The sequence below is a fragment of the Polypterus senegalus genome, chromosome 4 (assembly GCF_016835505.1).
Source record: "Polypterus senegalus isolate Bchr_013 chromosome 4, ASM1683550v1, whole genome shotgun sequence".
Taxonomy (NCBI): domain Eukaryota; kingdom Metazoa; phylum Chordata; class Cladistia; order Polypteriformes; family Polypteridae; genus Polypterus; species Polypterus senegalus.
This window is the reverse complement of record NC_053157.1, coordinates 221,491,160-221,517,752: the sequence shown is the minus strand read 5'-3', so window position 1 is coordinate 221,517,752 and position 26,593 is coordinate 221,491,160. Positions and strand designations below refer to the sequence as shown.

Below are 26,593 nucleotides of genomic sequence, written 5' to 3'. Positions count from 1 at the left end.
GATGCCATCATGAACAATTCGGCTCATCCCCTCCAGGTGGCGCTTTCTTGATTACGTTCAGCCACAGGCTCATACCTCTGTGGTGTAATAAGAAGTGCCTCTGGGAATCTTATCGGGTTGCTCCCATCAGGCACTTCAGTACTTCCTCTTGACATCCCAAACTTTATTCCAGACAAAAGCAATTGGAATTAGTTTAAACTTCAATTTACTACTTTTGTTTATTAGGATATTTGTTGTATTATGTTTTTACTCTATTGTCTTATATTGTACTTTGTGTCGGTATCTGTGTATCATGATTTGGGAATAATAAAGTATATCTTAATTTGATTTAAGCAAACCTAAAGTCAAGAAACTGGCAATGGTAAAGTAAAATGCGTGCCAAAAGCAGTGTGGTGTTTTGGATAAGGCTTTGGACTTCACACTTGGAGGTTGTGGGTTCAAATCCTACTATTGTGTAACCAGGACTAAGTCACTTCACCTGTCTGTGCACCGGAAAAAATGTTACTAATTGTATGTCAAATGTAAGTTGATTTGGATAAAGGCATTAGCCAAATAAGTATCTGTTAATGGATGCATGTGAAAAATGATCACGTCTCTTAAACTTTCTTTGACAATCAAACTTCTGACATGTGCCCTCGATGTCCTTAAGCCATTTAGTAGTTCTTAGTCACCACCCTTCACGGCACGTCCTGGTGTCTCCCGTGGTGTAATCGTTCACCGAGAAGAAGCGCCGCCCAGAGAAGCTTAAACTACTCTCCCGGTGAACAAGCTCCTGCGGATGTTACGACCGTTTGGCAAACTATCGAATCTCAATGCTCTTTGAGTGAATTTGCAGAGATCTGCGTCACCAACTAGGGCGGAGCCCTTTGTGCTCATAACTACATTTATTTTACGACTGCGATTTCTGTCCTAGTTTTGTCATTATGCATATTTTTGTTAAGGCCGTCAGTGCAGTACCTATCGCTTAGGTTTAATTTAACGCAACAAGAACATTTCAAACAAAACGCACACGTACACACACTCCGCAAAAAAAAGGACTCGGTAATTTTCCAGATCAGGTTTCTTGACTAGACTGAGTCGGCCCCAGACTGGCTGAGTGCGAACAGTCCAGCCGAGCCAATCGAGAAGTTCCTCCGAGGAAAGGCGGTGACCGGAGCCCCGGTGACGTCATTACTGAGTCACGCTGCGTCCTGCGAGTCGGTCAGCAACAGCCGAGGCAGCGCCAGCGAACGAGCGGCACAGAGAGACAGCGCCCTAAGCAGCAGAGACGAGGCAGCGTGGTCAGCGGCGTGCGATTTCAGCACCTTGGACAGAGATCCGCGATTATGGCGCCGGCAACTGGGGACGAGGCGCAGCTCGGTGAGGAGTGTGGGGACTGCTGTGTGGGAGCGACGGCTGAACCTTTACACATCAGTTTGTGTGGGAGAGAGAGAGAGTCGTAGTGTATCAGTGGATGGAAAGGGCTAATGTGTGTGTGTGTGTGTGTGTGTGTCTGTGTGTGTGTACAATGTGTGTGCGACATATCCGATTCAGGGCTGATTTATTTAATGACAGAATGTTTCAGACGAGGTATAGCAAAACAGAAAATAGAAGTGCGTGCCTATATTTAAAGAATGGGTCTCCTTGTGTGTTACATGTGCACATGTGAGTGTGAAGAAGCAGGTGTCTTTGTCTGTGTGTACAAGATGGAGTACATCTATCTGCTTGACCGGGGGCCACCGAATGAGCACGTTCCAGTCATTGTGTGTATGTGTTTGAGAAAAAAGTTTTAAAAATACCTCTGTGTGTCAGAGTCAGAAGAAGAGAAAATGGAGTATGTGTGTGCCTGTGCCTTCCAGAAGGACTGTTATGGGCGAGGAGGGGGTGGTGGAGTGGGAGGAAATATTTTGCTGAAGTGGAAAGGTATATAACTGTTTTAGTGCGGTGTACCTTCACATGCATCGTTGAATTCCTGCGTTTATTTATTTATTTATTTATTTAGTTTTGCCTTGAGAGCGCTGTCCTCTTTCACTCCTACACTCTGGAGAGCCAGCAGCTGTCACAGTATTTCTCTGCCTGCCTCTTTTCTACATTTTAAACTCCCAGCAACCACCTTAAGCTGCTTGACTCTTTGGAGAAATTTCAACCTTGATAGAATATGCTAATACAAGTGAAATACTCTTAACATACTGTAGATATTCCCTGTGAAATGGCCGTATAAAATCATTTTTGCCATTCCATCCCTTTTTCTGGGGTGTGTGTGTTTCTTTCTCTGATGCATATGGAGGAATGTCAAAATTAGGGGCTGAGAAGGTGAGTGGCCCACTCATTGAGGGTGTTTTGGAAGGCAGGAAGGAAGCCAACCCTTGGCATAAGGCATCCAGAGGCATAAATGCATGTCCATATAGTGTTTACATGGCTTCCCGGTGGCTCTGTGTTCATTGTTTTTCTAGAAAGCAGACAATGAGACTCAAGGAGCGGCTCCTGCTTCTTTGTTATTGTTTATGACCGAAGGTGGTTGGTGCTGCCAAATACCGAGGGCTGCAGCCCAGATAGTGGGAGTTCTAAAACGGGAACGTGGACGTCATATCTGTTATCAGCTCTCCAGCGACAAATCCTGAAAGACACACCCGTTTCTAGTTAGAGATTCATGTCTTACTAAATGTCTCAAGCAGCACAGGATCTTAACACATTACGCAAACATAAAAAGGGGATGGCAACAAGGAACAGATTGATATTTAACATTCTCAGACATGATTTATTCAATTGTCTGGTACCTCTGGTACCAGCCTGTTGTAGGGGTCCACTTTTGAATGCACCCACATATGGGTCACCTATAGTTGCCATCTGATTTAAAATACTGTACATGGTTTTGTGGATGTGGGAAGAAAATCACAAAAACGCCTGCAGACATGGAGAGAAGGGTGTAACCTCCATGTAGACAATGGCTGAACTTGAGGATTCTCTAGCTAGGACATCGAGTCTGGGGAGGCAGCAGCACTCACCACTAAACCGCTAGGTCACCTTGTTTCTGCTAGTCAGTATTATTCATTTTCTTTCTCTAAGGGTGAAGCTTTTGCATTAAGGGAAACACAACTAAAATGACCCGCGTTCTGATTTCTGCCTAAAGTAATCAGTCAGATGGGCGGCACGGTGGCGCAGTGGTAGTGCTGATGCCTCGCAGTTAGGAGACCCAGGGTCCTCCCTGCGTGGAGTCTGCATGTTCTCCCCGTGTCTTTGTGGGTTTCCTCCCACAGTCCAAAGACATGCAGGTTAGGTGGATTGGTGATTCTCAGTTGTCACTGGTGTGTGTGGCCTGTGGTGGGCTGGCACCCTGTGTTGGGTGGGATTGACTCCAGCAGACCCCTGTGACCTTGTAGTTAAGATATAGCGAGTTGGATAATGGATGGATTAATCTGTTAGTTGGGCTTTAATGGTGGTTGCCTACTAAAGTGTTTTATAAGAGGACTATCATTCATCTGCTTGTAGGTAAACCGACTGACATGCACATGAAAGGTCACTTAGGGGCTGGAGCACACCCAGTGATAGAGTTTAGGACTGGTGCCAGTCCATCAGTGGGCACAGTCATATATATATACGCCAACACCGGGCCAAATGAGAGCCGCCAATCAGCCCAACACACAATTTTTGGATTTGGATCACACAGACATGGGGAGGATGTGAAAACTCATCTCATCTAGCCAGGGGCTGGTCAGGATTTAAACTCGGTGTCCCCGGAACCACAGATCAGCAGAATTAGTCACAGTGCCACCATAACATAAGTGATAAATCAGCCTTTAAGGTTCATTTACGGGGTTTGTTTGATGGCGACCGTGACCCTGTAGTTAGGATATAGCGGGCTGGATAAAGGATGGATGGATGTTTGATAGCGTTGTGTGAAGTTTTAAATACACACCCTATCCATATGGAAGTACTTTTTGCTCTTTGCATTGCTTGGCATTGAAGGACAGCAATGCAATTCCTGAATGAATGGTGACATATATAGTAGTGCTGTTAAAAGTTAAACATTTTGCAAAAGCTGTCTAATAAAGATGCTAAAGTTATTGTTTAAGCAGTCGCTTAAGTTTTAGTAAATGTAACCAAGACGTGTTGTATGTGAGCTATATTAGAAAAAACAAATCAGCTTTCGTGACAAACACGATGGGGTAGTGTTTGGTATAACACATTATAATAAAAATGCATCCATTAGTCTGCTGTTTACATTTGCCATTTATTTGAATTCATTTTTCTCATCAGAGACGAATGTGCTGTCTTATTTTTTCAGTTGTATCATTATTAATCGCATGCTCTTCTCCGAACATCTCCTTTACCATCTGCGTTTCTCTTTCTCGTTTCAGCCGAGGTGCCAGCAGCCGTGGGGCTCGTCAGCGTCTTCGGTCTGGTTTTTACAGTGTCTATCTTTGCCTGGATTTGCTGTCAGCGTAAATCTACCAAATCAAACAAAACACCGCCCTATAAGTTTGTCCACATGCTGAAGGGTGTAGACATTTACCCAGAGAGCCTGAGCAACAAGAAGAAATTCGGAGCCGAGGAGAAGCAAGAACTGAACTCCAAAAGTCCTTCTCCTGCTGGCGGCAAGCCCACCCTTCACCTAGACCTGGAGAAGCGAGACCTGAACGGCAACATCACCAAATCCCATCCCAAAGTGCGCAGCTCTCCCGACCTGGACTTCCCCCTGTCCCATAAAGGCTTTTCCGAGGTGGGGAAGGAGCTGGTTACTCCCGAGGGGCTAATGGCCAACACAGATACTTCACCCCTCGAGAAAGCAAACCAGGAAAACAAACTTGGAATGCTGGTCTTTTCCATCGAGTACAACTTTGAGAAAAAAGCGTTCATTGTGAACATCAAAGAAGCTCACGGACTGTCGGCAATGGACGAGCAGTCCATGACTTCAGACCCCTATGTGAAAATGACAATCCTGCCAGACAAGAAGCACAGGGTGAAAACACGGGTGCTGCGCAAGACTTTGGACCCTTGTTTTGACGAGACATTCAGCTTTTATGGAATCCCTTACAGCCAAGTGCAAGACCTGGGACTGCACTTCATGATCCTGAGTTTCGACAGGTTTTCGCGAGACGATGTCATCGGTGAGGTCCTCGTCCACTTAGCCGGAGTGGACCTCTCTAAAGGCGCCATTGTGATGAACAAAGAGATCATTAAGCGCAGTGCTAAGGTAAGTCTGCTGGCCGATGGCTCGTGGTATGAAAAGGAACTGAAAGGCGCAAGAGGACATCGGAGTCACAGTCAGATTTTTTATTGACGCTTTGAAAATTTCAGTCCATCGAGCATTAAATATTTTATAGCGATGTCATGGCGAAAACATTTACCGTTGAGAATAGTAGCAGTGGAAATATCATTTCATCATTTATAATCGATGGATAGGTCAATCTGTGTTTTACATCGAAACACTCGTAATGAATACTATGATAAGCAAAAGTGTTTTGCTCAAATGAGTTAAAAATAATCAATAAACCCACTAATCAATCAATCGGTCAATCATTCACCATTATATAGGCTGCATCTTTTAGATGAGATGATATCCATTATCTACTTTATGGTTGGGCTATTTTGGTTCATGATCAGTTAATCTTTATTTTATGCAGGTCTAGCAACAATGAGCACTGTGCTGATGTGACTTAGAAAAGACTTAAAGGCAGTAATTCACAATATTTACATTGCAATCATTCAATCAATCAATCAATTGCAATAAGCACCATGATAATGCATAAAGAATCAAATTGGTCTCAGATGGATACCTTAGCTACAAAACCATCAACTATAGCCAAAAAATGTACAGAACAATCAGGATTCTCAATGGCATAAATAATTTCCTTCAAAGTCACCCAATCAATCAGTGATTTGCATAGAAATAGAAAATTAGGCAATTGCAGGGCCCAGCAGGTTTCAGTCTTTATGTCTTTTACATTGCACAATACATCTTACTATTTATGTAACATTTTCAGGAGTGGACGTTGTCACAATGAGGCCTTTGTTCGAGCGCCGTTACTGTATTCTTCCAGTGGTGGCTACGGTTAGCTGTGACTAGACTAGTGGCTAAATTCCACAGCACGACAGGCTCCTCGAGGGCACATTGCTTAAATAGGTGGCAGCTGAAGAGCTACAGCAGGTGGCACATAGAAATGCACTGTAGGCGACTAAAATGGCAAACCCATTGGTGTATGCAGTAACTATGGCTTTTGCTCTTCAACCTGACTCGCGAAGATGAGTTCAGGTAGTGACAGCTAAGTGTGCCAAGCCAGGAATAGTGCGCAAGGGTCCTTATTCTTTCACACAGCAACTGAAAGTGTTCAGAAGAAATGCCATACGTGAGTGTGTCTCAGTAATTTCAGATTAGATATCTGGATCAACCATTAGAGGAGAAGGAGGAAGTTCTCAACAGTGGACATCCTGGATCTGAAACCAAAACATAGACAACAATTAAACAATACAAATATACAACAGGAAAACATAGATACAATGTACATATACATATAGTTCAACATGCTCCAGTGGTAGCACTTGATGAACTAATTGAGTTCGTTTATAGCTCTTGGAATGAAACTCTTTCTGAGCCTCGGGGTCCTTGCAGGAAAGGCTCTGAAGTATTTTCCAAACGGGAGAAGTTCAAATAGACTGTGCTGAGGTGGACTGGATCTGGGGGAGCAGCCATGGGATGCACATTACGTTCCCGAGAACACCTGGTGGCTGCCCCCCTGTGTTGCATCGGGGATACAATTATGTTACACTGGAGGTCATCCTTGTTGGGCTCCGTGGCCACCACCAGAGGGAGCTGCAAAGCTTCCTGAGCCCATGGGGATGGTAATGCAGCCACACCCAGAAGTGCAGCCTAATTAGGCCGATTACACCTGAAGCAATTCCAGGTGGGCTATAAAAGTAGCCTGCAGCCACTAATCATGGCGCCAGAGTCGGGAGGAGGAGGAGGATGAAGCTGCCTGTGAGGAGTGGAGGAAGAATTTGAGTATTTCAGTGTTTTGATTTTGGGTTTGTGTGCTTGTGTGGGACTGTGCTGTGGCTGAGGGACACGATAGATGGCAGCACATGCCCTGCATTCCAAAATGGTGGGGAGATGGTTGTCCGTCAAACAGCGGGTTCCAGGATGTTCATCTTTTCATAATTGCATAACTAGATCTGGACCACCCTGTGTATATATATATATATATATCTTACGCATGGAAGTGTGTGTGTCTCTCTGGCCCGGAAGTATGAAGCTGAAAGAAAGCAACTCGCCAAAGTGAAACCACCGAGAAAAGAGAAACTCACTTAGCCACTAATACACAAAATGAGGCGAGCACATCAGCAAAACTAAACCTTTGAGGAGAGAGAAACTCGCTTAGCCACTGATAGACAAAAGAGGTGGGCACGTCAGTAAAATTAATATATAAATATATGCATAGGTCTGATCACTATCTGATATTTGGGTGGTCGATCAGCTGGCAGACATCCACCATGTCCTCTCGGTTTGCGAGAAGCATATCATAGACATTTTAAACAGTACCTGTTGAATCCTGTTGAATAAGACAAAGAGTACACGACACATGTCTTATTCTTATTGGGACTCATCAGGTGTACACTCTTTTTCATCCTCTTAAGGGGATTGAACCTCGGATGTCAGCGCTTGATGTGAAGCCCCAGACATTGTGCCATGGCGGCTGGTTTACTTATTTGACAAGACGTATGTACATATATAGGGTGGTCCAGATCTAATTATGCAATTTTCAATACGCTATAACTTATTATTATTAATTATCATAGAAAATCACCTGAAAAATCCCAGACCATCGAGAAGTGTGCGAAGTGACGACATGAAGTATTGTCTTCGTGCCGAACTGGAATCATCCCCACATAAATCAAAGTCGTCCAGATGATCTGGATCTGCTTAATTAGATCTGGGCCACCCTATATATATATATATATATATATATATATATATATATATATATATATATATATATATATATATATTAAAAAAATCCTGGAACAAGATGAGACTCTTTAGCCTGGGACAAGACGTGACTGTTTCAGAGAGATACTTTCATGTCCCGCGAGATGAGACTTTGTGCCAAGAGACTTAAACACACCCGGAGTCAGAAATAAAAGACAAAGAGTAGATGACAAAGTAAAACGTCGTAGAGAATTCAAAAATGTTGGCGCAGTACACATGTAGAGCAGGTTAGAGATAATAAAAGTACTAAAATTCAAAAGTCTCAAAAAATGATAGTAAAGATCGCATTAGCACAAACAAATGGAAATTATTACTCTGTGAAATAACGGAACAGCGAAAACAGCTCGAATATATTGTTCGGATTTAAACTTTAAGTTGGAGACTTGTAGATCATCTAATTCATGTTGCCATCAGGGAAAAGTAGTGATTCTACACAATGAAGAGGCGTATCCATGAGAATTAAAAGATTTGTTTTTTGGTGAAAGTGAAATCCACATATGCGAGCGGCAGAGACACGAAGTGGCTGGCGCGTAGTTCAGGCGGGGAGGTTGGTGAGTGAAGTGAGCAGGAGGCGAAGCCCCAAGTATATTAATTTTGCTTCCATACATACAATCTGAATCTCAGGTTTCAGGTGCTGAAGCCTGGCCTAACAGCCTTGGTCTTTAAATAAATGCATGTTTAAATAATTGTGGTATAAAATAGGTGTAAATCCGGTGATGCTTTACAGGCAGTGTGGTTAAAATTATATATTTTCGCTTTCCCATAAATACATTACATTACTTGTATTTGTGGTTATTTGTTGTTAAACCCACTCATTTTTCTGTTCTTACTAGCATTTTTTAAATTTGGATTTTCACATTTTCATTTAATTTTATTCTTAACATTTCCACTAACCTATTACCCCAAGGACATGCAGAACAAATTAAACTCAACATTGTGACTAACTGGTGACTTCAGCATCCTCTTCATCATCCATCCATCCATCCATTATCCATCACGCTATATCCTAACTACAGGGTCACGGGGGTCTGCTGGAGCCAATCCCAGCCAACACAGGGTGCAAGGCAGGAAACAAACCCCGGGCAGGGTGCCAGCCCACCGCAGGCTCTTCATCATTGTAAGACAATATTCCAAATATGAACTGATGTAACATCTACTAATTCACTCCTCCATGGCAAACAGCATTCTGTAAACGCTTTACCGAAAATCCCGATTCAGGTTCAAGGCGTATGCAGAGATGGTAGGGTTTGATTGGCCCTGCTTTTTTGTCGAGCCATGTTTGTGTGATGGCGTAGCTATAACTAAGCATAAAGCTAAATAAAACAATGACTAAGTCTCCTTTTTCATCTAGAAAAGTTAGCCTTACAGAGTGATGTAGGGATCAGTGACAGTGGGTGACACGTCAGGGCGCATGTCAGAATGTAGAGTCATGGGTAGCCATCACAGACAACACCAGTGCCCTTCACATAAATTGACACAACGCCACTTTTCTAGTGTACATGGCGAGCTGAGAGTGACATTGAACTCAATCAAATAGAGCCAGATGAAGCGGCACATTCTGTTTTTATGTTTCATTGCACCTTTTATCGGTGAGTGCCTCCATAAAGACCTTACCAGAGTTATCAGGTGACACACTTTCACTCACAGCAGCGTCTCAGATCAATCACTCCACCTCCATTTTGTATTCAACTTTTCAAAGCAACCTAAAAGGAATGGTAACTTACTCAGTGCAAATGTTGTTAACCTTATCAACCTGTCGATGGCCACCAGAGAGTAACTTGAGAAATAAAGGAGCTGAAGACTTTGATACATTACTCAGACTCAAACGTCTTGATAATCCTGTCGCAGAAGTAAGCAGCACACTAAATCTAAGAGAGGGTGCCGGCACTGCACATTCTCTAACATGAGGCTACGGAATGAAACTACAAAGATGGCTGCTGACTTCCCATCACACCCCCCTTCTTAGCACATCAGTCAAGTATGGAAATGATTATTGTATGCTGTGCACTGGGATAGTGTTCACCATGAAAAGAGACATTATTAATTAAGGAATGGGTAGTATGTTTTTTTATAAATTGTTGTTAAACACATCATTTAATGGAGGACCACTACGAAATAGTCACATGGCGGCTTCCCATCCATAATTTTTAATGACAACGTCCATTAATTAGCCACAGCATTTCACTCATTGATCCAAACTATTCGAACCTTTCTATCGTGTTCATTAAAACTGGCAGATTTTCAATGAGCTACATTAATCAATCCAACAAAGTGCCACCCCAGAATAACCGGCTCATCATGCTTAGGTACCATAATTCACTCAGTTTATGGGCTCAACCACTTCTCGATCACCAAATCATCTGTTTAGCCCTGGGTGGGCTGCTCGTCAGCTTCTCCAATGGTGGGCACCTTATTTTCCTAATATTCACAGTTTGAGCATATGAGGTAGCAAAAGAAAACCCATTTGGATAGAAGGAGAATGTGCCAACTCTGAAACCGTGATGGTAGCTGAACTCAAGTTCTGTGCGGCAATGGTCTCCAACTAAAAAGTTAATTCGACTCCTCAGCTTCCAAAGTTTGCAACGTTGTGTTTAATTTGCAGGTACTGCCACATCTCACTTAACACAAAGTCTAATGGGTCCATCTGTTGGGTGACCTTTCAGCTAAAAGAGACATTGACAGACCCTAATCAGTGATGTATTGCATGTTGTTTAGCACTTGAGAATTCGCTGTAATCTGGACACACAACAATGTTAATCCTACAACTCTGTCATTATTGTTAGGGAGACCTTGGCTAGTAAGAGGTTGCCACCTATTGGAGGTGAGCAGCCTTATGTTCCCATTCCTAGGTAGTGGTGCCACCATATCGGTGGAGACCATCCCTAAGGTGCCCTGGTAGACCCAGAGCCACTGGCCCCACCTGGTCCTGTGCCACCAGGTGCTTCTAGAGGGGTCCTCTCTACGTCTGCACTCCTTCTTCCCACATTGAACCCCCTCACAATATACTGTATATTCCATTATGGTGCTCACTAATGAAAAGAGTTAACAGAAGAAGAATAGCATTTTGTAAAGCTTAATTAAAATGTCACTCAAATTCATTTAATCTTTTTTGTCTTCTTGTTTGGTTTATCTTCTTAGCATATTATCCTGTTGGTTCTTTATGTCTTTCTCTCGCTGTCAGTTGTCTATTAGAAAAGAAAATTAAAATTACAAGTGTTAGGCATTCACATGGCGTAGGAGATGGGAATAAAAAGCATTTATCGAGAGAGACGGGGATGTTGAGGAAAATTTAACGAGGAAATAAAAGGCACACACTGAGAGATCGTTGGAGGGATAAAAACCTCTTCATGCTTCTTGATCAATTATTTAGACGATCAAACAAAATCCTGATTGGAATAAAATCTTTTTTGTGTGTTTGCCAAAAGTGACATTTTGAAAACCGCAAGTATGTCCTTGAGAATATTCAACTGCGTAGCACTTTAGAAAAAGCCATCAGACGCCAGCTGCCCCCTTGTGAAGCCGTCCACTCAGTTCTCGTGTTGTTCTTTGCCTTTCAGAAGTCAACAGGCCGTGGAGAGCTGCTGGTGTCCCTCTGCTACCAGTCCACCACCAGTACACTGACAGTGGTCGTGCTGAAGGCTCGCCATCTGCCCAAAACGGAGTCATTGGGATTGTCAGGTAGGCCACCGGGTGGATGACATGTCTACAGATTTGCTTTAGATAGGTTATCAGCCACACTGTTAGCATTTTATTTCAACTAGGATATTTAAATACTTGCTGGGCAATAAGCACTTCCAAATTTATTCATATAAATAGTTCATCAAAACACATTCAGTTTTGTGCTTTTGTGAATTAATTTGGTCAGTTTTGCGATGCAGGGCTCACAAAAAAATGCAAGACGCAGGTCTCAAACTCAAAATCAGGCCTATAGTACAGATTGGCTTGAAAAATATGAGTAAGCCTGGCCCTGAAACTGAAGAGAAAGGCTTGTGGTCCTCAACCTCAAACAGGGCAAAACCCTCTAAAACTCAAAAAGAAAGAGGAAAAGTGTGAAAAAGCCTGGCCCAAAGGTACAGAACTGACACCTGTAACAATGGTCAGTCATTCTCCAACCCGCTATATCCTAACACAGGGGTCTGCTGGAGCCAATCCCAGCTAGCACAGGGCGCAAGGCAGGAAACAAACCCTGCACAGGGTGCCAGCTCACTGCAGGGCATACACTTGGGACAATTTAGAATCGCCAATGCACCTAACCTGCATGCCTTTGGATTGTGGGAGGAAACCCACGCAGACACGGGGAGAACATGCAAACTCCATGCAGGGAGGACCCGGGAAGCGAACCCAGGTCTCCTTACTGTGAGGCGGCAGCGCTACCACTGCGCCACCATGCCACCGTTGTAACAATGGTGACATTTAAAAAGAATAAAAACATTTAAAAAATGATGCTTTGAAATGTAAGTTCGTCCAAATAAAAATCAAAAAAGCAAAACCAATAATAAGAATGAAGAGTAACAAAAAACAGATTAATCAAAATAAGAACTTTCAAAGTTTGAAAACATAAAGGGAATCTGGAAATGAAAACCAAACCATGCAAGCAATAGCTAATGTCTCCATTGTAGGTTGCGGCTTTTAGAACCTTTATAGAGGCTCAAGGCAGTCCCTACAGCTGCTACAGCGGGGGACAGGCCCCCTTAGGCTCAGTCTATAAAGGACATGGAAAGTTTATCTAACCTAATAAAATAATACATATCTCTCTATATCTAAAATCCAATGTCTGTCTGTCTGTATGTCTGTCTGCTTTTCACGAGAAGATTACTTAATGGATTTAGATCGGGTTTTTTCTATAATTTGCTTAAACATTCCGGTTGATTTTGCGACTTCTCCCATCGCGCTAAGTAGCATTATTCGCTTCCAGTACCAATTTATTTAAGAGTTTCTCTTCATGCATGCTAAGTGTTATCACAAAACTTTCTTGTATCCAGAATCTTGGACAAGCAGAAAGTGCATAACTTTCATCCATCCATCCAGCTGAATCCAAACACAGGGGTCTGCTGGAGCCAATCCCAGCCAACACAGGAACTAATGCCAGGCAGGGTGCCAGCCCACCGCAGGACACACCAAGCACACACAAACACACCCAGCACACACTAGGGCCAATTTAGAATCGCCAATGCACCTAACCTGCATGTCTTTGGACTGTGGGAGGAAACCCACGCAGACAACATGCAAACTCCACTCAGGGAGGACCCAGTAAGCGAACCCAGGTCTCCTAACTGCGAGGCAGCAGCGCTACCACTGCACCACCATGCTGCCCTGCATAACTTTCATCTTTATATTATTGTGATAGTGATTTCATGTGTCATCAAGAAAGCGTTCACCAAAAATATCAGCAGCCATTAGAAAACAAAATGACAGAACATCAAAATGCAAAAACATTTGAAATACTTGAAATATACATCATACCAACAAACTAAAAGAATTAATACCACCTACTGCTAAACCTCCACAAGAAAGCAAGAAAATGCATTAAATTAACTTGGAGAAAAATATAATGCATTTCAATCTGTTAGTGATAAAAGGCAAATCAAGATTATTTATTGCCTGATGCTAGTAATTAAAAAGCCCCATAGTTGGCAGCTCCCAACCTGCTCACCAGGGGGAGCTCTTATGAACTCTGTTGTAGCCTCTAGTGTTGCTCTCCTATGTGCCACAAAGAAAAAACAAAAGCAGTAACAGGTCTCAAAAAGCCCCATAAAAGGCCAAGTCAGCTCTAACTTGGCGAGAGAGTCCACTTGAAAGGGCCTCACCCACAGGTTGTCTATCCCCAAACTCAAAAAAGCAGGCTTTCAGGGTGGCATAGGCCCAAAAACTAGGCCAAGGTTTTTAAAGTGCAAGAAATGTTACAATAATCTGCAATAAAAAATGAAGAGTGGGAAAAAATAATATTTATTGGTAAAAGAATTTTAAAAGTGGCACAAAAAGCAATGCAGAAGAAAAATAAGGCAAAAATAAGTTTTCCCTAAAAGGAACACCTGAAGACAGAATACAATATCTTAAGATGAAGCAGGGGCTGAAGCTAATAAATCTGAACAAGAATCACAAGTGGACCACAGAAATCACCAATAAACCATGTCAAAAGCTGAAGTGACATCTACAGGGTGGGGCCGAGGCCCAGCTGCATTATTATTAATAATAATAGTAATACATTTTATTTATATAGCGCCTTTCCCATGCTCAAGGCACTTACAGAATATAAGAAAGAACGGCAGGGTATACAGTATATAGCATAGTACAAAGCAAATAAATAAATAAAGAAGATTAAGACAGTAAATTCAGATGGCCATGCCTACATACAGGAGACGGGGCAGCTGAAAATAACAAAGAAAGCTAAGACATAAGTAGAATAATTAATAAGCAACACATTTCTAACTAAATAAAACCATACATTTATAAGATTGTGGAAATTATATTTAAATAGCAACAAAAAAAAAAATAAAAATAAACAAGAACTAAATATGAGCCAAGGCTACAACCCTTCTGTACCATAACAGATGTGTGCATGTCCCTTGGCCTTCACAATTTGATGGAAAGCAGAGACAGTGCAGAGACGTCACCAGCTAAAATCATATTCGGGTATACGTCCCCAGGTTGGACTGAACTGGGTGGTAGCGTGGAGATGTGTGCAATGTGTGCATGCCTAGCGTAGGCAAATATCTACGTCATATGTGGTTTTGATCATTATGATGCGAATGGAGATGCTTTTGTAAGTGATGTGAAAACACTAGTGTGGATTGAGATTTTAAAATAGTAGCTTTTTAAATGAAAACACAGTTGATGTAGACTTAAAGACTTGCCACTATTCAATCAGACAACTGAAACCCAGAAGATGTTACTGTACGTATATTTTTACACATCCACGAGACCCAACGTGCAAAAATACTATTGAGCGACATTGGGGAGTTCACAAGAATGCAGTGTTTTGCTGAAACAAAGTAAACCAACAGGCCTTACTTGGACCTATCTCATCATATCTCAGTTCTCATCACACAGCTCCATGAGACCTGTGATGCTCTAATCAAAGAATAATCCTCAAAAATATTAGCAGAACAGAAGGAAATTCAGTCAGTATTTCTTTTATCTATTGCAGTTCATAATAAGCACCAATCAAAACTAGTTGAATGGCCTGCTCCCGAGTGTAGCACAATGTCTTATTCTTCCTCTTCTGTTCTTTCCAGATCCCTATGTGAAAGTGAACCTCTATCAGGGGCAGAAGCGAGTGTGCAAGAAGAAGACCCACGTGAAGAAATGCTCGCCAAATCCCGTATTCAATGAGCTCTTCGTCTTTGACGTACCTGCTGAGGGTGGGCTGCAGGACACCAGTGTGGAGCTTTTGCTTCTTGATTCTGACCGGCAGTCCCGTAATGAAGTGATTGGCCGGCTGCGGTTGGGCGCAAACGCAGAGGGTACTATTGGCGAGCACTGGAGGGAGATCTGTGAGCACCCCAGGAGACAAATTGCCAAGTGGCACACCCTGAGTGATTAGTAGCCGCTTGGGTCAAGCTGCCCTGCCCACTGTCGGCTGGACAAGCATGGGCTCCTGTTACGGGAGTTACGTTCAGATCATGCAATTGAGTTCGGTGTTGTGAGGAGCCTCCTGTGCATCTGACCGACTTTGATCCAAAGACAGTCTGGACATTCTCATGTCATCACCTTCATATGTCTCTCTTTCTCTCTCTCTCTATATATATATATATATATACATGTCTGATAGTTATATCGTGAACTGTTGTTGCCACGAGCCTCCTTTATAATATAAAGCTGTAAACTCCAGCTCATCATTTTCTATCAATGCAATTGTTCAATAATTTATTCTTTTATCCCTTGGCTATTTTTACTTTTTTATTTATTTTCTTTTTGGCTGTGATTTTGGTAAGAAAAGTGTTTTTGTGATGTTGCCTGCCAGTTGGAATACAGCCTTAATGTGACGGGTTAATGCAGAGTCTTGATGTGAACTGTTCACAGTCAAAGCTCACGCAGTTTGCAGCTCACTCCTCCTCAGAATCAAGGAAGGCCAAGCTGAGAGCAGAGCCACAAGAGGCACAAATTAATTAGAATTTTAATCGAAAGGCAATGTTCCAGGTACAAATGGGCGAGCAGCTGCGTACGCGGCCACACTTTTAAATGGTTCACATCAACACTCTTAGTCAACAACAACAAAAAAAAAAGATGTGGGAATTGAGAACGATGGTGGGCCGACACATTGCTTGAATGAAAATATGTTGATAACCTTGCCACAAGAAGTGAAATAAAAAGCACACTGAGTACGAGAATGGATGAGCATGTTCTCTAAATTGTGACAGATATTATGATTCACATCAAATGAGGTTTATATCAGTAAATGAAATGGTTGGTCAACCAACCAGTTAAAAAACCCATCAAACAGACCAATCGATCTGCCAATAAATTGATCAAGCAAACTATTATTATTACTTGTCTTTTGGCTTACTCCTTCATCCAAGGCGACCTACAACATTTAGTTTGGAGCACAGGTAGGTAAAGTGACTTGCTCACGGTCTCCCAATGCTAGTAGGGGGATTTGAACCTCAGGATTTGAAGTCCAAACTCTTAAACTACTACGCCTCACTGCCTGCGTATACTGTGCTCAGGCTAACCGATTCATAAAATGATCAACTAATCAATCAGTCAGTCCGTACGCAGTGCGTTTGCACATAGATTGTGTTAAGGCACTCTTGAAGTACACCTCAATTTCATTTTTTTTTAAATCTTGCTATAAAGGATATGCTGTCATTTTTTTTTTAAGCCAATCATCTTCTTTGTTGTCCTCCCAGCAAACGAGTCTGTGCATCTCAAGCAATCTGATGTGTCGTTACCGTCTCAGAAAATGTTGCACAAGGACACCTGCTCCTCCATCATGTCAACATGACACATGACACAATGAGCCTTGAAAGGGTGACTGAGAGCCTCCTCAGCTAACTCTGTCATTGTGACACAAACCTTCTCTCGGAGCGAATCGTGAACTGAATAGGAAAAGGGGAGAAATAGCTAAGGGGGAAAGGCTCTCAAGTTCTTGGGCTTCGGAGAACACATGCGGGTAAGCAGTCAATGCTGGCATCCAATTACCAGTGTTTGGCCTGAAGAGTAAAAGGACATAAGCATAAAGGCGTAAAGTGTATTTCTTTTTTAAGAATCATCCTTTGTAGATCTTTAAATTGTCAGTGACTCTTTTGTAACATGTGTAGTCAGTTTTCACTCTCCAACTGCGTCTGAGACACGGCCACTAGTCTACATTGTGGAAAAACTGGAAGGACCACACTGACGGCACCTTTCTGTTCGGGGCTTCACTTTCACTGAGATCTGAATAAAACGGAACAAAAATACATAATTACACAACCAGCCTCCAATCATTTACCTCTGCTCTCCTCGGCCAAACTTACTACGACTAAGCAACACATTAAAATAAAAAACTATTTTACAAAAATGGGCAGCCCTGCAGTAAGGAAACCAGGGTACTCTGGGTGCTCTGGTTTCCTCCCACAGTCCAAAGACATTCATGTTAGGTAAACTGGCGATGCTAAATTGGCACTAGTGTGTGGTTGGGGTGTGTTTGCCCAGCAAAGGACTAGCATCCTGTCCAGGGTTTATCCCTGCCTTGCACCCTTTACTAGCTAAGATAGGCTCCAGCAGACCCAAAAGACCCTTTTCAGGACTAAGCGGGTTACAAAATGGTTAACTGATTGACATTTTACAAAAACAATAATTAAAAAAACACTTGTACATCAAACATTGTGTGTGTGTATATATATATACTAGCAAAATACGTGCGCTTTGCAGTGGAGAAGTAGTGTGTTAAAGAAGTTATGAAAAAGAAAAGGAAACATTTTAATAATAACGTAACATGATTGTCAGTGTAATTGTTTTGTCACTGTTATGAGTGTTTCTGTTATATATATATATATATATATATATATATATATATATATATATATATAAACATATAAACATATGTAAACATATAAACATATCTACACATACACACATATATATATATATATACATATACACATATATATATATACATACATACAGATACATATACATATATACATACATACACACATATATATATATATATATATATATATATATATATATATATATATAAACTGCTCAAAAAATTAAAGGAACACTTTGAAAACACATCAGATCTCAATGGGAAAAAGAAATCCTCCTGGATATCTATACTGATATAGACTGGGTAATGTGTTAGGAACGAAAGGATGCCACATCGTTTGATGGAAATGAAAATGATCAACCTACAGAGCCCTGAATTCAAAGACGCCCCAAAAATCAGAGTGAAAAAATGATGTGGCAGGCTAGTCCATTTTGCCAAAATTTTATTGCAACTCAAAATTGTACGCAGCACTTTGTATGGCCCCTGTGTTCTTGTATATATGCCTGACAACATCGGTGCATGCTTCTAATGAGATGACAGATGGTGTTGTGGGGGATTTCCTCCCAGATCTGGACCAGGGCATCACTGAGCTCCTGGACAGTCTGAGGTGCAACCTGGTGGCATTGGATGGACCAAAACATAATGTCCCAGAGGTGTTCTATTGGATTTAGGTCAGGAAAGTGTGGTGGCCAGTCAATGGTATCAATTCCTTCATCCTCCAGGAACTGCCTGCATACTCTCACCACATGAGGCCAGGAATTGTCATGCACCAGGAGCCACTGTACCAGCATAGGGTCTGACAATGGGTCCAAGGATTTCATCCTGATACCTAATGGCAGCCAAGGTGCCTTTGTCAAGCCTGTAGCGGTCTGTGTGACCCTCCATGGATATGCCTCCCCAGACAATCATTAACCCACCACCAAACTGCTCATGCTGAATGATGTTACAGGCAGCATAATGTTCTCCATGGCTTCTCCAGACCCTTTCACTTCTGTCACGTGCTCAGGGTGAACCTGCTCTCATCTGTAAAAAGCACAGGGCACCAGTGGTGCATCTGCCAATTCTGGTATTCTATGGCGAATGCCAATCGAGCTGCATGCTGCTGGGCAGTGAGCTCAGGGCCCATTAGAGGACATGGGGCCCTTGGGTCACCCTCATGAAGTCTTTCTGGTTGTTTGGTCAGAGACATTCACACCAGTGGCCTGCTGGAGGTCATTTTGTAGGGCTCTGGCAGTGCTCATCCTGTTCCTCCTTGCCCAAAGGAGCAGATCCTGGTCCTGCTAATGGGTTATGGACCTTCTATGGCCCTCTCCAGCTCTCCTAGAGTAACTGCTTGTCTCCTAGAATCTCCTCCATGCCCTTGAGACTGTGCAGGGAGACACAGCAAACCTTCTGGCAATGACACGTATTGATGTGCCATCCTGGAGAAGTTGGACTACCTGTGCAACCTCTGTAGGGTCCTTCTGGCAATGACACGTATTGATGTGCCATCCTGGAGAAGTTGGACTACCTGTGCAACCTCTGTAGGGTCCTTCTGGCAATGACATGTATTGATGTGCCATCCTGGAGAAGTTGGACTACCTGTGCAACCTCTGTAGGGTCCAGGTATCGCCTCATGCTACCAGTAGTGACACTGACTGTAGCCAAATGCAAAACTAGTGAAGAAACAGTCAGAAAAGATGAGGAGGGAAAAATGTCAGTGGCCTCCACCTGTTAAACCATTCCTGTTTTGGGGGTCATCTCATTGTTGCCCCTCTAGTGCATCTGTTGTTAATTTCTAATTAACAACCCCCTCTGCTACTTAACTGACCAGATTAATATCCCATAAGTTTCATTGACTTTATGCTATACTGTGATTAAAAAGTGTTCCTTTAATTTTTTTTGAGCAGTATATATATATCATAACCTTAGATCTTCAAATGAGTGTCTGCTTAGAATTCCAAAAGCTAAACTTAAAAGAAGTGGTGAGGCGGCCTTCTGCTGCTATGCACCCAAAATCTGGAATAGCCTGCCAATAGGAATTCGCCAGGCTGATACAGTGGAGCACTTTAAAACACTGCTAAAAAAACACATTACTTTAACATGGCCTTTTTATAACTTCACTTTAACTTAATACTGATACTCTGTATGTTCAATTCATCATAATAACTATTCATAGTGGCTCTAAAATCCGTACTGACCCCAACTCTCTCTTCTGTTTCTTTTTCCAGTTTCTTGGTGGTGGCTGCCTGCGCCACCACCACCTACTCAAAGCATCATGATGCACCAACATTGATGGACTGAAAGCCAGAAGTCTACGTGACCATCATCATCAGGTCCTTCCATGAAAACCCTAAATACAAAGAGGACTGTTTGACTAATGTTAGGTAGATTGCCCAGAGGGGACTGGGCGGTCTCGTGGTCTGGAATCCCTACAGATTTTATTTTTTTTCTCCAGCTCTTGGACTTTTTTTTTTGTTTTTTCTGTCCACCCTGGCCATCGGACCTTACTCTTATTCTATGTTAATTAATGTTGACTTATGTTTATTTTTTATTGTGTCTTCTATTTTTCTATTCACTTTGTAAAGCACTTTGAGCTACATTTTTTTGTATGAATATGTGCTATATAAATAAATGTTGATTGATTGATTGATTGATTGATTGAGCTGTGGTGTATGGCCGGCCGTTTATCCTGGCCAATACCCCCAAGCCGCCAGGTGCAGCCCTCTCTGCAGTATGGAAGTTCGCCAAAGACCAGCAGGGCATCATGGACATTGCAGTTTTTATACACAGCCCTGCTGGATGCCATGGGGACCACTAGGAGACGCTGCAGGGAGGAACAATGGTTATTTGCCTTACGCCAACGAAGTACGTCAGAGTCACGTGGACAAAGGGAACGATGTGCTTCCTGTGTGAAGAAAAGAAGGATTTTTATCTGACCCGGAAGTGTTCCAGGTCACATGGACAGAGAGGGTTAAACACTTCCAGGTCAAGGTCTATAAAAAGGACTGCAAAACACCAGAGCGTTGAGCTGAGCTGGGTGGAAGGGTGGCAACGCGTCTGGGAGTCGGAGGATTGGTTTATTGTATTTGTGATTATAGATTTGTATGAGTATAGTGGAGGAGAGGGTGCTTTGTGCACTGTGCGAATTAATAAAGTCATCATTTGGACTTTTATCTGGTGTCTGGAGTCGTGGACAGGGGATCAATTGAGTGATACAGCCCTAAACTGTCACACAGCAAAGACTCCAAGCAAAACGTAGAAAACTCCAGTACCTCTGAGTAGTGTTTGCTTATTACACTGGTCATTACAATATTATAGAAATTAATTAACTTTGTTAATATTATGTTTTGTTAATAAAATTTTGCTTTGTAAATAAATGCAACTATTTGCTAAAGTAAGCTACTGTAAATCATTTTTAAAGTAGCAGTGCTACTTCTGTACAAGTTATAAGGCTTAATCTATCAGACAAACATCACAGTAAAATCAGCTAAATTATTTTCCCAATGAGTTGCAGCAAGTCCGGTGGGTGAAGACAATCCCAGCTCTCTTCCCTGCAGGACTTGGGCTGCATTCACAGACAAATGGTGCTCGTGTTCGCCCAATATAGTGTCAGAATTGCTGCCGAGCAAACAAACTGACACTGGGTCACTGTAGGCCCTGCCTGGACAAACATATTGGCCCTGTATGGGCAGCCAACAATGGCCTGATTTGGGATCTGCATATCAGGGCAGCATTGGCACCAAGACACTGGCACAGATTAGACAAATAGACGGGGAGCCCAAATTTGGTCACAGACCTGTAAAATAGTCCATACCTTTCTGCTCCATTGCTGCAGTAAAGTTGTGAGGTACCTGTTACCTATCCCAGAAAGCAATGGTCAATGGCAGGAATAGCCCCTGTCTGAGTAAACAGACACTCTAGAACCCACATAGCATCACTGGCCCACCAAACCTGCATGTCTATGGGCTGTGGGAGGAAACAAGAGCACCTGGTGGACCCCACATAGCCATGGACAGAACATGCAAGGAGGGGACCAGGACATGTGCACCCGTCTCCTTGGTGCGAGGTGGCACTGCTACCACTGTGCCAACCCCCTTTCTGGTCTCATCCTTGAAAGTATTTTTTATATTTTTTTTTATCAATTAAGTTATGTGTAATTGTGAAGATTTACAATTTATGAATTAACTAACTGTGTTACCCATCTAAGACAGACGTAGACCTCATGACTTTTATTTCATCCATGGGGAGTCCATTTGGTCTGGTATAACAATACCCGCTCACTTTCCCTCTTGGCGCCCTTTTTCTCTTCAGATAGAGCCACCCGTTCTCAACGCTTCCTCTCGGCGTTGCTTGTTGAACTGACTTCTCTTATAGTTAAAGCGAAATGCAACCGTGGGCCTGGTCGCTGCCATTTTGGCCTGGTTTAACAGCTCTAGCCTAGTGGTGTCGGGGCTTTGGTTTCCCAGTGTGTGTGTTGATTTATCGTTATTTTCACTCATCCGCTACCCATATCAGTCATTAGCTTTACAGCTGTGGTATAAACCTTGATCATGTGGCCAGAGCAGGTGCGAGAAAGTTGCTACCGTGCTACTTCTGACAGCGTATAACGTTGGACAACAGCATAGGCCGATAATTTTTTGTTTTAGCCCTTTATTTGGTTTTTTATTATTTTATTGTCTTAGACACTTCTACTGTTACATTTTTCTTCCTAACACTGGCAACTGGACAGACACACAGATACACACACATTATTAGAGTGGTTTAGCTGATTTCTTTCTGTCTGGCAGTTACTTTCAGTTGGACGTATTCAGTGTTAATGTACCATCTATTGGAATGTATTTTATAACGCATGTAGTAATAAAATTTATCACATGTTTCATTCTAACAGATTCAAATATTAGAAGTGCTGTTACGAATCCCATCCCAAATGGTATATAACAGAGACATATCTACTGGAGGGACACACAGATGATCACCCTTTTATTAAAAAGGATAAGAAAAGCGCAGTACCAATGTGGCTTTAGACTATTTATTCTTGAAAAACACAAAATACATTTGCATTTATTGTTACTAGAATAGCTATTAATTATTTATTTCTTTGTTTTTGGTGTTACAACCCTTAACACAAAAAATTCGGACGTGAGGGTCAGTAGGCTTTGTGCCCAAGATACCCGAACTATTCTGCAACCTTTCAGTAATTGTTTACTGCTATGATGCTGATCTTTCTCATCTTAAAACAGGTCACTACGACAGCAATTGGCAAGAAGAATTCATAATTAATTGTAGAATTACGGTATTTGAGGGTTCCTCTAGAGTGCCCCTTTCTCTTGAACGTTTAGCTCAAAAACTAATCAGCAGATCGTCATCTCATAACAGGCTTAAGTGTCGAGTTTGGGATTTTTCTGTCCAGCCAATTTAGCTCTAGACCTTCCTCAAGAAACTACGACACACACACACACGCACACCCATCATCGAGATATTGGTGTTTTTGGTACGTCGAGATCCATCGAAAACCGGAGATTGAAATTATTGACAAATTTCAAGCTTTCACTACTCCCCCATAGATGACAGGTTATGGTAGAGGAGGGCACAAAGCAAAAATACCAATATATAAAAAATACTAAATATATTTATATATATATATATATATGTACAGTCGTATGAAAAAGTTTGGGAACCTCTCTTAATTCTTTGGATTTTTGTTTATCATTGGCTGAGCTTTCAAAGTAACAACTTCCTTTTAATATACGATATGCCTTATAGAAACAGTAGTATTTCAGCTGTGACATTAAGTTTATTGGCTTAACAGAAAATATGCAATATGCATCATAACAAAATTAGAGAGGTGCATAAATTTGGGCACCCGAACAGAGATATGACATCAATACCTAGTTGAGCCTCCTGTTGCTCCTTTGAGCCTCTAGACGCCTCCTGTAGCTGTCGATGAGTGTTTGGATTCTGGATGGAGGTATTTTTGACCATTCTTACATACAAAATCTCTCCAGTTCAGTTAAATTTGATGGCTGTCGAGCCTGGACAGCCTGCTTCAAATCATCCCATAGATTTTCGATGATATTCAAGTCAGGGGACTGTGACGGCCATTCCAGAACATTGTACTTCTCCCTCTGCATGAATGCCTTTGTAGATTTCAAACTGTGTTTTGGGTCATTGTCTTGTTGGAATATCCAACCCCTGCGTAACTTCAACTTTGTGACTGATGCTTGAACATTATCCTGAAGAAGTTGTTGATATTGGGTTGAATTCATCTGATCCTTGACTTTAACAAGGGCCCCATTCCCTGAACTTGCCACACAGCCCCACAGCATGATGGGACCTCCACCAAATTTGACAGTAGGTAGCAGGTGTTTTTCTTGGAATGAGGTGTTCTTCTTCCGCCATGCAAAACGCTTTTTGTTATGACCAAATAACTCAATTTTTTGTCTCATCAGTCCAAAGCACTTTGTTCACAAATGAATCTGGCTTGTCTAAATGAGCATTTGCATACAACAAGCAACTCTGTTTGTGGCGTGAGTGCAGAAAGGGCTTCTTTCTCATCACCCTGCCATACAGATGTCCTTTGTGCAAATTGTGCTGAATTGTAGAACGATGTACAGATACACCATCTGCAGCAAGATGTTCTTGCAGGTCTTTGGAGGTGATCTGTGGGTTGTCTGTAACCATTCTCACAATCCTGCGCATATGCCACTCCTGTATTTTTCTTGGCCTGCCAGACCTTCTGGGTTTAACAGCAACTGTGCCTGTGGCCTTCCATTTCCTGATTCCATTCCTTACAGTTGAAACTGACAGTTTAAACCTCTGAGATAGCTTTTTGTGGCCTTCCCCTAAACCAGGACACTGAACAATTTGTGTTTTCAGATCTTTTGAGAGTTGCTTTGAGGATCCCATGCTGTCTGTCACTCTTCAGAGGAGAGTCAAAGGGAAGGACAACTTGCAGTTGACCACCTTAAATACCTTTTCTCATGATTGGAGACACCTGTCTATAAAGTTCAAGGCTTAACGAGCTCATCCAACTAATTTGGTGCTGCAAGTAATCAGCATTGAGCAGCGACAGGCATTCAAATCAGCAAAATTACAAGGACCCACATTTTTGAACAGCCAGTTTTTCACATTTGATTTAATTTCATACAACTAAATACTGCTTCACTAAAAATCTTTGTTCAGAAAACACCCCAGTACTCGGATGTTCCTAGGAAATGAAAGATGTACCACTGTTATCTGTTTTGTTGAAAGTAAAGTCAATTATTATGCAGGCTGAGAGGGGTTCACAAACTTTTTCATATGACTGTATATATATATATATATATATATATATATATATATATATTATATATATATATATATATATATATATATATTACTTTTGATATTTTGTTCTTTACCAGTGGTCCTAGCCCTCTAAGTGACACGTCCCGGGAGTTAAAAAAATGACAAATTTCAAACAAAGATTGTGGGAAATCATTTTACACTATTTTGAAGACGCTGATTACGAATATGCTAATTTTTTTTGATATTTGGTTATTTACTGGTGGTCCTACTCCCAGAAGAGTAAAAATGCCAAATTTCAAACATAAGCATATGGGGTATCATTTTAGACTATTTGAAGTTCAGGGATTACAAATACTGTGGTGGGCTGGCGCCCTGCCTGGGGTGTTTCCTGCCTTGCGCCCTGTGTTGGCTGGGATTGGCTCCAGCGGACCCCCGTGACCTTGTAGTTAGGATATAGCGGGTTGGATAATGGATGGATAGATTAGAAATATGATGTCATTTTTGAGTTTTGATTCTTTACTAGGGAGCTAGCCCTCTATGGATCTCTATCAGAGGGTGAAATATGACACATTTCTATTGCAATTGAGAAATTTAGACTATAACCATTTAAACTGAAGCACACATTTTAAAACTTCAAATATCTGATGCACCTAATCTTGTTTATTATGCACTTCTATTTTATGAAACAAATCATTACATTTCTTATGAACGCCCTGACTTAAGGCTGCTTACACTAATTCAGTCAGTTTGTTCATTATGAAGGTGCTCTCAGGTTTGTCCTTCAGTTTCAATTTGATTCAATTCATATTTCTATAGTGCTCTTCAGTGAAGCTAAGAGTGCTTGCCTATGAAGCAATAACACACAATAATTAAGCCACACATCATTTACACAAATAATGAAACTAATTAGTTTGAATACACATCGTAAGTTTTAATGTGATTAATATCGATTCCTGACAATGTAAGTTTATTAATGTTATCACTGAGGTATGGCCAGCTGACAACAGAGGAGAACAAAAACTCCAATCAACACTCAAACATCAGAGTGCCAGAGCAGAATACCAAGAAGAGCACCCCGTAGACTTGAGGCCCTGTAGCTAAACGCTTCATCTTCACCCCTTTGTTATTAATCCTTGAAACTCTGGGACTACATTGTGTCTGTCATCTTTAGATAAGTAAATTGGGCCAAGGTCATTTAAAGCTTTAGCTATAAGAAGGCAGGCTGTAAATCCACGTCTAGACTTAACTTGGAGCCAACGTAAAGACTTGATAGGGTCACGCCACAGAGGCCAACTTCCTACTTCGAGGAATAATTCTGGCAGCAGCACTTTGAAGGTTAGAAACAGAAAACGCTGAACAGCCTGTGAGTAACACATTATGGTAGTCAG

General features: G+C 41.9%; 1 protein-coding gene across 1 annotated transcript; it reads left to right on the top strand.

Moving 5' to 3' along the window:
- Window positions 1-774: 774 nt before the first annotated feature.
- On the top strand, window positions 775-16,293 carry syt4 (synaptotagmin IV). The gene is made up of 4 exons (XM_039751992.1): window positions 775-1,359; window positions 4,338-5,173; window positions 11,521-11,641; window positions 15,199-16,293. Exons 1-4 carry the CDS (start codon window positions 1,326-1,328, stop codon window positions 15,504-15,506), a joined length of 1,299 nt encoding a protein of 432 aa, XP_039607926.1. The 5' UTR covers window positions 775-1,325; the 3' UTR covers window positions 15,507-16,293.
- Window positions 16,294-26,593: the final 10,300 nt, after the last annotated feature.